The 13,076-nt window shown below is 37.2% G+C and overlaps 1 protein-coding gene across 1 annotated transcript in view; it reads left to right on the top strand.

Moving 5' to 3' along the window:
* Positions 1-6,699: 6,699 nt before the first annotated feature.
* The window catches only part of LOC134674533 (5-hydroxytryptamine receptor 1A-alpha), a 31,063-nt gene continuing 24,686 nt past the window's right edge, over positions 6,700-13,076 (top strand). Inside the window, exon 1 of the mRNA XM_063532634.1 lies at positions 6,700-7,047. Within this exon, the coding sequence (XP_063388704.1) occupies positions 6,887-7,047 (161 nt within the window). The 5' untranslated portion in view covers positions 6,700-6,886. The remainder of the gene's footprint in view (positions 7,048-13,076) is intronic.

The following is a 13,076-nucleotide window of genomic DNA, read 5'->3' as shown; positions in this document are numbered from 1 at the left end:
AAAAATACTGTGCCCCACGTTGGGCGCCAATTATGTAACCTCTAAACCTACCCGGCTGATTACATAATACTTGGGGAATGTATAAAATAAAGAAAACACAAGAATCCACTTGATAGTCGATTTATTTCTTCTCCTACATACCCTAAAATTACAACTTCTAGCTCAGACTGCTAACGGTAGAGCTGTTGGTTCAATAATATCTGTATTCTTACACTTAGGATAAACCACCAACAAACTAGTTGTTTAATTAAATCTTATTCAGATAATTATAATACGAAAGTTACACCTGAGCATTAAATTTGGCAAGTAACACTGTCCATTAGATCACAGTAAGCCTTAGTTATGATATTAAAGTTATTCATTATAAATGAGACAAAAGCAAAAGGTTACCGATCTATGACAATAATAAAATTAGACTTCAAGTAAACTATGAGCCTACTAAGGGCTACCTAAGGGCTACCTAAGGGCCAACACATACCTGCGGCCACAGACGATGTTAATTCCTCAAAGTTAACTCCTCTGCATTCCGCCAGACGAACGAGACTGACGATCTAAAATATAACAAATATCATGAGAATTAGCTTGTGCACAACTGCTGACAGACACCTAAACACTGAACCGAATCGTAACACTTACGGAAAAGTCTGCAGCGGTCAAGAATAGCATTTGGGTCGGAACTTGTGACAATGGCCATGAAAGGCGTTCCGATCTTGAGAAGACCCGTCTCTTACATCAGCTTGCCACGCTCATGGGCACACACCTCTCTCCTCAGCAACATTTGCCTCGATCTATTAAACCCCAGTATCCAATAATATATATCAATATTTATTTCTGGAACTATATACAGCGACAATGGATTTCCACGCTGAGTTTTATATTAATATATTCTAATTTTTTGTAACAAACAATATTATGTTCTGACCTAATCAATGCCGTCTTTTCTTCTTATTCTATTTTACTTCCATTTCAAATTTAGTGCTCTTTACAATACGAACAGCACGTTGCCAGTCATATCGTGCTACCCTTTAAACATGTAGGTTTAATTAACTAACGACACAATACCAAGAAAAAAGGTGAAATACAAATATTTATATTTGTACCTAAACTATAATTAAATTAAATCCTGTTCAATATTTCTAAAAAGAAATTAACACTAACAGAAATAATCAAAACCAACGAAGTTCCACCTAAACCACTAGCTGGCGCTATGTGACAAACCATTGCGGCTGTGTCCCTAAAAAAACGTTAACCGCATTTTTGTTCTTTAATCCGACTCACGCTTGACTCAGGATTTCTAATAGGTTTTCCTGTCATCTTCAGGTAAAGGACTATTTTGTGTTTTTTTTTCAGAATTTTAGACCCAGTAGTTTCGGAGATAGAGGGGGGGGAATGGTCATTTTTTGTCTATTTTCTTGAATAACTTCTAAACTTTTTATCGTAAATTTATAAAAAGATATATTTGAGATTCTCAAAATGAGCTCTTTCGTTTGATATGTAACACGATATAGTTTTCAAAACTTTGTTTTTTAATTTTATCGTTTACCCCCCAAAAGTAGCCCCTATGTTTAAAATTCATTTGTTGACGTTACATATCCGTCTTTGGGTCACAGACTTACATATGTGTACCAAATTTCAACTTAATTGGTCCAGTAGTTACGGAGCAAATTGGCTGTGACAGACGGACAGACGGACAGACAGACGCACGAGTGATCCTATAAGGGTTCCGTTTTTTCCTTTTGAGGTACGGAACCCTAAAAATACATCTAAGACATGCCATACACAATTATAACGGCTGAAAAATAGATTGTATGAGCATTGCGTTAAAGTAGAAAATCAACCGTATTTAAAAATCCAGCAATCCCGAACTATAATTAATTCCAGGTGTTGAATTATTAAGTATAGAGCGGAATTATTATTTATAGCGGAATATTAGCTACATCTTGTATGTATTATATTTCGATTACTTGGTTGACTACCAGCCCGATTCGAACTTTAAGATAAGTCAAATGTTACGTCTAAATACGATATGTATTAGATAATACGTCAATGTCAAAAGTAACGTATCTTCAAACGAAAACAACTACCTAATGATGCAATCTGTCCAGCGGCAGATTTCCGATTTCAAATTCAAATAATTTTCGAGCAAGGCATGGTCTTACAACAAGGGGGTCTTACTTTTTTACCTATGTGTTGCGGATTGATTAGGTACCTAGTTAGTCAATGGATCACCTGGGTGCCTAGCCAAGGTGACATCGAATGCGTTACGATAACGAAGCACTTTGTGTCTCTCTATAGTCTCTATCACTCTTCCATATTAGTGCGACTGTAACAGTTGCCTTTCGTTCGCTACGGAGCGTGAGCGACTGGCATGTTGGCTACGCACCTTGGCCAGTAGACCAGCCTCGAACAATTTTAATAATAATTATGGTAAATAATCGTAAGATCCATCGCAACGTCGGGCCGTGCTCGTTGACATCACCATCCCCCATGATGAGAATCGTGAAGGCCGAGAAGGACAAGTCCAGTAAGTACAGTCAAGGAATTTAAATTCCGACCCATTTCGTACTTTGTCACAGTGACAACCGTATGAGGTCTCTAGCGGCTTTCATATTGATTGTCACTGTGACAAAGTACGAAATGGGTCGGAATTTAAATTCCTTGACTGTACCTAGACTTGGCTCACGAGATAACCGCCATGTGGGATATTGATTCGACGATCATTATTGCCCCGATAGTCGTTTCAGTGAACGGTCCAATAGCGAAGAGTCTCGACCAACATCTTGAGAAACTCTTTTTATAATGTGTTTATAGTTATTTTGTATTGTTTTGTAAGTTTTTTATATAATGTTTATACGTAATGTGTTTATCCGTATTTTTTATTGTTTTAAAAGTGTTTTTATATTTATATTATAAAATACCTAATCTAAGAAATTAAATGAATAAATGATAATGGTAAATATGATTTCTACTCGTATCGGTTGTCGCAAAAAACAATTGAAAAGCAAAAATAATCTAAAAACATGTTTACAAACTGTAGGAGCTGATTAAAGGTCTTTTCCAGATAAAATTTAAATTTCTATTATTAGACAGAGCCAATAATAAAACTTTGAATAAATTCAAACATTTTCGTGTTTTCATACCTACCTATTTAATTTTGTTTTGGAATTCTAACTAGGTGCTTACCTATTATAAGATATTCAATACGTCAAAGACCTGGCTAGGTTTTATCTCTGGGAAAACGCGCATTTTTGAGTTTTTATATGTTTTCCGAGCAAAGCTAATTTTATAGGTAGGTACCAAAGTCATTGTCAAACAAGCGTAAGTACTTCTGTCTGCTCGATATCATTACACTTGTATAATAAAGGTGTCACATACGAGTTACCGTTCGGATTCAAACTATTACTGCTGCAGTATTGCAGAGCTACATTACTGCCGAAAATGTCGCAGTCGGCATTACTGAATCCAAACAGTACCTTAAGTATCACTTAGTTGACAGCCCTAGTGACGTAATGCAGATCATTTTTTGAGAACAGGCCGCGTAGCCAAGATGCCGATCGCTTACGCTCCGTAACGATCGAAACGCAACTGTCACTGTCGTACTAACTTGGAAGAGTGATAGAGAGACATAATGCTTTTCGTTGACGAAGCGATAGCGATTGTAACCTTGGCTAGGCGGGCTGCTACCTATAGCTCTTTCTAAGGATCTTCTTCTTAGTCGGCGTCTTCATTGCTGAAGGTAGTGTCTAATTGAAGAGTTTCCTGCGCGATGTACCATGCTTTTCCAAGTGTCCCTGTCCTCGGCGGTCTTAAGGATGACTCACGTTAGACCGGGCCGTGTCCGTGCCGGAGCTTCCGGAGTTTACTTTTCTATGACATGACAGGTGATCACGTGATGCTTTCCATAGAAAACGATGCGCCGGAAGCTCCGGCCCGGACACGGCCCGGTCTAACGTGAGTCATCCTTTAATAGCTTCAGGTACTGGTAAATCGGTGATGGTTTTTATCAAGTCTGACCACCGGGTAGGCGATCGACCGCGTCCTCTTTCCCCCTCGACCTTACCAACTACCATCAGCTTTTCTAAGCTACCCGGGTCTCTACAGGCGACGTGTACGAAATACTACGTAAGGATTCTCTTTCTAAGGATATCGCATCGTAACATTATTGTCACTTTGATTAAAACTGTTTATCAATCAGATCATCTTTATCAACCTTGTACAATCAAACGTGGCAAAACCATGACGCGACACACGGCGCGATTCGGGAAATGAATTAGAGATTAACTAGACACGATATAGTAAAGATATGTGACGTCCCACGGGTGGGGTTGTGGCGGTTGGCGCTTACGCTATTATTTAACGCCGCTCCAATATTATTGCGGCGCTATGAGACGTAAGCGCCAGCCGCCATAAGATACCTTTTTCCGAGGAACGTAACAAATCTTCACTATTTCATATCTAGAGAATCTCTAATTCATTTCCCGAATCGCGGCGCCAGCCGTCATAAGGTATCTTTTGCAGTGGAACGTCACATATCTTTACAATTTCATATCTAGTGAGTCTCTAATTTATTTCCCGAATCGAGCCCACGGAATGGTAGGTGACAAAACACTTGAAACGCTCACTCGAAACACTCATACTCATGGATGCTATTCGCTGGCCCAATATTACAGGGTTCTATGTTACATTTTCAAGATAGTTGAAATTCGACTTAATGGCACTGTGACAATGTTCAAATTTCATTTAGATAAAAGTGAAACATAGAACCCTGTAATATTGGGCCAGCGTATTGCTAGCAACGGAATTTTGCTTACCTACCTTATTGATAAACTAGCGACCCGTCGCGACTTCGCACGGGAACCTTAACAAATTATACACCTAAATCTTCCTTAAGAATCACCCTATTAACCGCATGAAAATCCGTTCAGTAGTTTTTGAGTTTATAACGAACATATATACTCAGACAGATGCGGCGGGGGACTTTGTTTTATAAGGTGTTGCGATAGTGATAACATTTAAAGCTTTCGCGCTTTGAACAAGTATTTAATAATTTGTAGCGAGTCAATAGCGAATTTATTTAAATTTTCGTTTAAAATATATCCGACGTTTCGACGAATTGCAGCTTGGTAAAAATGACTAGAAATTAAGAAATGGCAACACTGACAACACTGTAGTAGTGTCGTCACTTTCAAACCAATTTGTTTAAGAAAACGGGACGACACTACAGTGTTGCCACTTTTTTAATTTCTACTCTTTTTTGCCAAGCTGTAGGTACACTGGAACCAGATTCAGATATAACAACTCGTTGCGGTTTTAATCTTAATTTGATACGACCTAGCAGATCGTTCAGGTGTTTTTTTTTCATTTGTGTCATTTATGTGAGTCATCGGTCCTCGCTAGAAATACGAGCGGCCGGTTGCTCTTTGTCGGATAAGGTGTATTCGGGTAATACCGAATGTCGGATAATTCCGAAATTCAGATGAAAATCACCCTTAATTACATCATAATAAAAGTCTCTTTTCGGAATTATCCGACAGTTTTCGACATTCGGAATTACCCGAGTAAACCTTACAAGCTATATGTGATGTGTCTAGTAGGTGCATATTACTGATTTGTTGGGGCATACGGTTACGGTTGGCCTTGTCTTAAGTTTTAGAAATAAAGTTAAAGTCGTGCGTGAGATAGATACACGCCAATCTCCAGACGATCGTTAAGATCGTATCAAAACCAAGTCAAAATCAAAACAAATTATGAAAATAGAATCGATCGAGTTCGCGGATAATCAGATGTCTCAAAAAAATGTCAAAACAGAGATTTATGTATGTAACCCAACCGCCGAAAAGTCTATGAAAAACCGGCCAAATGAATACCGGGCCACGCATATAGAGGCCATACATATATAAGCTTCTGTAACTTCACACGATATGAAAAAACATACAAGTAAATAAAAAGGGGCAATTGCGTCCTTTTAATAAAAAGATAAGAAAAACATATTAATGACTGAACCGGTCATGTTAAAAACAATTTTCATGGAAAGTTAGGTGAACTCTATATTTACAAAACACGTAAAAGACTTAGGTTTTCAGCAAGAGCAGTTTTACTCTACTTTAGGCAACCGGCTAGACTTTTGTGGATGAAAAAGACTGTACTTTCCCCCTCTCTAAGGCAAAAGGCAGCTCTATATGGTACAACACCAGCCTATATTGAGGCTAGAACTAGATGTTCCATGGTCCGTTTCAAATTTTTCCACTAACCATGCGGTAACCTAAATAAAGCGGAAGCCTGATAACTTATTCTTTGGCCGAAATTCAGTGGCCAGTTTACTGACCTTTTCCCGTTTTCGTCAACATAAAGGTAACATACGTGTAGAGCTTTTATACGTCTTAATTCGGCCTGTTATATAGTAAGTAGGCACTTAATCGTTTTTCGCTTGGACAATCAGTAAATTTGAATACTAGCTACTTTACACTTTAAATACCATGAGACATTATACAAGAAGAAGGATTGAAAGTATCTCCTAATACCTGGCAATAATTTTCCGCCTTAGTAACAGTACTTCGATAAATCTTACCAAGAATCAACTTATACTAGCTTAACTTACTTAAAACAAGTCTCCCAGTCGTGGAAGCAGTCTGAAAAGTAGATATAGTAGATATAGACGGAGGTGGGGATAGCTTGCCACGCGCGACCGGCTGAGCGGCCCGCAGTTCACACAGTTGTCAACCGACAGCGTTGAGAGAAAGACGCGGTCGCCCCGACCGTTGTGTTCTCAAAACTTTACGCGACTACCACTGCAGCGACTTGCTTCTGGATTGTATTTCGTACTGAAAGTGTCTAGTTACGTGCAGTGTTTTGTTATAGTGATGACTGTTGACTGGAAACTGCTTTCATGTCTCCTGGACAAACGTTAATGTCAGAGGAGATGGAAGCTAAGGACCGGCTGGTTGAGGAGGTTGTGCTCCTGGTTCTCTACCTGGTGTCGGCGGCTGCCAACTCGCTGGCGCTGCTGGTGTTCTGCCGACGACCCGGGCTCAGAACAGTGTCCAATCGGTAAGTTTTAAACAAACTTTGCAACTCTTCTGCAGTCCTAGTAGCTACTTTTAAGTGTCAGCGGTTTTATGGGCTTTCCAATACGGACCAACTTGAGAATGCTCCACCATACTTGATACGTTACAATGAATTATAATGATGCAAAAGAGAGAGCCGTATGTATAAATTTTATCCTTGAAACCAATACTAAAGCAAATTAATGAGCGACTTGATGTCCGACAGTCGTGTGAAAGCAATAAATAGTGCTTCCTCCAAACCACTTAAACGTGAAAGAAACGCAGCGTGACGAGAAATTTAGGGTTGTTGCTAACGGACAACGAACCAAGCAACGCCAAAACATTGACGCAAGCACAAAGACATCGACATCATAAACTCAATGCATATTCAGTTTGGCATACAGAATATTTTCAAACAAAACTGACCTCCAATGCATAATGATTTATGTTAGATTTTTGACTTTTAAAATTCCCCTTTTTTGTTAGGAGCATCCCTAGCGCGGGCTGGGAGCCAAAACCCACAGTATTATTAGACTATTAGTGTCGGTCCGTACGTCTACCTGAGCTCCCATGTTTATTTTATTTTCTAGCGGTTGCAATTCCTGATTTATGAGCGCTAAAGAGAACAAGTAAATCTTTCGCCGGTGAGTGTAGTTAATGAAGACTAAATTCCCACAGTCGCTCGACGAGTTTCGTCAGTCACAAGGTCACGCTCGCGCCCCATCACCAGCTCCTAGAGGTAAAGAACCGATGGAGGTAACGGTTAACTTAATACCGTGCAATGGCTGCACGATTAATTTTGCAAACCTTGATGTGGACTCCGACTCTCATGTCTTTTATTTGTTATGCTCGCCGCCGATGACGTAAATCATTATTTGGATTCGAACGCCATACGTATTTAAATATCAACATACTTTATCATCGATTAAAAACCACTAGAACATAATTATTATGCAAAATATCTCCAGATATTCCTGCATCCAAACAATTAGGCATAAAGTAATATGAGTTGCTTCTCAGAAGAATGCGTGAAGATTTTCAAGTTTTGTTCAGCGTAAATTACGTACCTCGTTAACATTTCCGGATATTCGAACTAGATGTGTAGTTAAACGGCTTGTTTATCAATATTAGGACTAATTAAAAACCGCTTCCACATAAATATTGAGTGGAAGGAATTCCACCGTATCTTTGGACTCATTATGAGTTGTCCTTCGATGTATGTGGTCCACAGCCACAGATCATGTCGGTATCTCGTGTCAGACACTAATCACTGTAATCCAAGTAGTTCCAGCGTGTCAAACACACGCTCTGCTCTCATTGGCCGACGGGTGAGCCTCCAAGATTCATTTGAATACTTAATACCTGCGCAAATCCCCTCGTGATGCTAAAACTCCCTTACAATGTTTACAATCCACGTGTATCGAGTAAATACTATTTGTTGTTATCATTATCAACAATGTCATGTTATCCTTTCATTTAAAGGTCTCTGACCACTTGAGTATTGTCTCTGTTTACTTTAGATACAAGCTGAAACCCAGTATCTCTCACATGGTCTATGACTCATTCCTGACCCCAAATAATCGTATGCGACCAATTGAAAACGCCATAATAGACGTGGGCTGTTCTCACGAGAGCTCATTTTTGCAACCGGTTGGTTTGCTAGCTTTAAATATTGGTATAGTCTCTGAATGCCCTTTGACATCGAGATTATGACATGTCGTTGAACCTTATGTTGTAAGGTGACGGTTTTTGCATACACCGTGGGGAGGCAAGCAAAGGTGAACTCGATAAAGTAAAGGACGTGCAGACGAAATGTTTAAGACAAGCCTGACATGTTTTAACGCCTCCAAATGTAAATGAAGACGCCCAGTAATAATATAAGTTCATTGAATTGAAACATCAGACGGTATCAATATTGCTGGTAATATGGGTAATTGTTACGTTTTAAAACACGGTTATTCACATAACATGAGGATACATTACTGAATACTGCTATACATCTTCTAAAACTTGGCCAATTAACGTGTTTTGGCGGAGATCGGCTAAGCGAGGAATGTCGCCACATGCTTATTGCAAGATCACGAACACTCAATGAAACTCCGAAGGTCCGCCTTTTTCTAAATTGACATAAATAGTTAGAACCTACACTGTTAGGTTACTATCTTCATATCATAAAACATTGTGTAATAAGCGGCATTGAGGTTTCTAACCTTCAAGATTGAGAAAATGTTATGAATTAAATAATTTCTAACGTTTACAAGTAAATCTAGTGTTTGGAACTCAGCCAAGTGATATCGGTGACAAGTTAGCGGTAATAGAACATGTCTAGTAATGTATATCAATATTTCCTAATATCTGGCTCCACACTTCACGTAGAGTTCACGTGTGTATGTAATTCTTGCTAACAGTTGCGCCAATGGTTGCAAAAGATGTTATCTTCTGTTGGTCGAGTGGTTGAGTATTATATTTCAAACTAAAACCTGGGAGTAGGAATCACTATAGTGTTTTTAAAAATGTGTCATATTGAATTCCTGGAAAGATTTGTTTAAAACGCTATTAAAATATAATTGAAATTTCTAATTTTATTTTAATAGTCTAATAGTTAATGTAGTCAAATATTTAGTATTAGCCGTACCTTGAGTCATTAATTTAAGTCAATTACGTTATCTCTCTGTCGCAGTGTGTAAGGATGATTTGACAAAAACCTATGTATGTGGACTTCGTTCTATTGATAGTGATACAAACTGAAGGTGTAAACAAACAATGTCCTGGTAATCTAAATACATACAACTCGGACATTGTACATTGTTCAGTAAAATTAGTAATTATTTAGTAATGTTTGAACAATTTTCCGATTTTTAGTGTTCCGTACAAAACTTTGTTTACGGAACACTTATGGGATCACTTCGGTCTTGTTTTTTATTATTTCAAGCAATTGGACGGAAAATATTAAGATGCAATTGGAGTTTCATAAAGAAAGTCTTAAATTATTTTTGTATAGCAGATTATTCTTCCCTAAAATATAGTAGTAGTATTAGTAGTAAACTCTTTATTGTACAAAAGACATTAAAAATAACATACAATTAGTAAGAAGTACAAAGGCGAACTTATCCCTTTGAGGGATCTCTTCCAGTTAACCTTTGAGTAGATGAGAGGAGAAAGTGAAAAGAGTGTGACAAATGCAGCAAAATGTACAACAAGGTACCAGAAAGATAAAGGATAAAAATACTTACAAAATTTATAGAATAAACATACATTTAAGTATTACACAAAAAGGAATGGGGAAAATACACTAAAAATTGGAAAGAAGTAAAATATAAATAATATAAATTATGTTATGATAGATGTGACTCAACTACTGTTCAATGTTCACAGAAACATAATATTTTTATTGATTTCCGATGTTATGTTATGTAAAGTGCCATTAACTCTAGTTTTATGGGTATAACCCACTATAGAATTCTAATTTACATTAAAATCTTTTGTTTTATTCAAATGCATTTTAACGGCTAGCCATTGCGGATCGAAATTTGAATACTTTTTGTTCTTTTAAATTGTCGTACACGGGAAGTTTGAAAATGGAACTAATTTTGTAAAAGACAGTTGACAGCACCATAAACAAAATTAGTGATGCCCGCACAGGCGTTAATAAAATAGTTCAAAGTTAGCTTAATATCAAAATTTATTGTATTTATCCTAAGTAAAGTTATAACTTTTCGAAGACTTAGTTCTTCTTAATAATTTGCTTGCCAAATAACATTAGAGTCTAGGAAACGAACTTCAAATATTGTTTCGGAAACTCAAGTCAAAGTAAACGATGATGCCGGTAGTAAAAAGGTCAAACTGAATTGGGTTGGAAGATAACAAAGCAACATAACCGAGATAAGTTTGTATACTCGTAAATTCCTTGACAAAGACATTGCACAGGCCTCGGCAATCAATTGATATTGGCAGGAAACTGTGTCAAGTGGCGCGCTGAGGGTTGCACTTGACGGGTGAATTAAAAAAAAAACTAATCATAGACTACGTGCTTGCAAATTCTTGTAGATAAATGGTGTGCATTTCTATAGTTAAGTAATAGGAAGTAAATAGAACTAAGTGGCTTTTATAATTTGATCTTAAAGACTAAATTAATAGTCAATTTGAAATATTTCATTAGAAAAGCTCTGTGATGCACGCAATATTTTGCGCTATCTCTTCAGATTTTTTTTCTCTATTTTTATTTCACCATGTTTATTACTTTCCAAGTACTTTCTGTAAATGTGTCAACACTATTATTCTTTATCTATTGATGTTAAATGCAAATGGCAGTCCAAAAACCGTGAAATGTCTAATGTAAGCTATTTACAAAGTCGTTAGTTGGGCAACCATCGGCCATATCTTGGAGACAGAGTGCTTGAAAGCATTTCACCTTTTACTGTATCTAAATGAGTTGTCAAATGTTTATGAACACATTTCGTGATATGTCTAGAAACTTCTAATAGCTATTTTCAAAGGGACGCATTCGAAATTCAAATAAGATAAGCAATACTTTTCAGTTCACAAAGGATACGATATTCAAAATCCAGCTTCGTTCTCAACGCACTTTCCTTTTTTAATATTCTAAATTTAAACGCGTAGACTTGTATGGTATGGGCATGGTTATAAATAGAGGCGTTCGTTATTCGTGAGTTTCGTGACGGTCAGGCCAAATAGATCACACAAATCAGGCGTGGGTTGACACAAGCGAAAACCTCGATTAGGATATACGATAAAATATTTTTTAATAGCAGCACACTGAACCATAACTTTGTACTATTATTAGACGAACCAGAGGTAGATCCGGTATAGCCGGTTGTCAGTTTTGACAAATGAGTGATGTCAAAGCTTTCTTTAGAACAAAAACAACTGTCACTTTCAAACACGCCCGTTTTAGATAAAAATAAACTGAGAATCACGATTTACAAAACAGATATTAGTATAACTGTCGAAACGTCACGTAAAGGAATTCCAATCTATTACTATTACGAAATAAAACGAATATTGAGTAAAATTTAATAATGTCTTAACACACAGTTCATATCTCTGTCAGTACAACAGTAACATTTAAAAATACAAACATTAGGTACAAACACGAAAATAAACGTTCTAAATTTAAAATTAGGGCTCCGTTTTCAAACGCAATTTCGAAATCGAATGCATGTAGATCGATTCGAATTAATCAGGATGCGAAGTCACGTCTCACAGAAGTCACACGTCCCTACTACTGGCCGTACAGTGAATTCCTGACTTCATCAAATCATGGCAACTTCGACTATATCACTCTAGTCATTAGGTTTAATTTTAATTGGTATCTTGACCATCTAATTCCGCTGTTATTTAAATATTAACCGTTCATAGTTACAATAAAGCAGTTTTTCAATTGTTTTGAAAAACAGGACAGCTATTTTAATAAGGTTTCCTCGTGCATTGGTTCAACCACCGCAATAACATAGATTTAAAATTGTAATTTCTCTGACATTTGACACATTGCGTACGTATTGCCGCTGGTAATACATGGCCGTTGCTATAATGAAACGATTAGGGACATTTCTTAATGAAAGTTTGTCACTTCGGTAGTAGGTTTCAGCTACTGCTAAAGCAAAATTGTGTGCGTGCGAGTGAAACGCAGGGACAATCAGATTGAATTGGAATTAGATCCACATTAATAGATATAATGCGGGCCCTGTTTGCTGGATACTTTCGTAACTTTACTATTGATGTAACTGGGCCATAAGGAACAAACGATTGAATTGTGTACGAACAAAATGTAAATCATGGTAAATCAAATCGTGGTACTTCGAGCATTATATTGTGTAAGGGGTTATAAAACCCGACAAACGCTTTATTTGTTATATTATTATTTTGATTTTGAAGTAAATTAGGTAATACAAAATACCTAGTACCTATATAATAAAACTGGTTAACTTATGTAATATTGTTCGCAGCAAAAGCAATTATTGTGTTACCTTTTTTTAAGTTACTGTTATTTCGCGAGGTATATTTTCAAGCAGG

This window comes from Cydia fagiglandana, chromosome 20, assembly GCF_963556715.1.
Source record: "Cydia fagiglandana chromosome 20, ilCydFagi1.1, whole genome shotgun sequence".
Taxonomy (NCBI): domain Eukaryota; kingdom Metazoa; phylum Arthropoda; class Insecta; order Lepidoptera; family Tortricidae; genus Cydia; species Cydia fagiglandana.
This window is presented reverse-complemented; position numbering and strand designations above follow the sequence as displayed.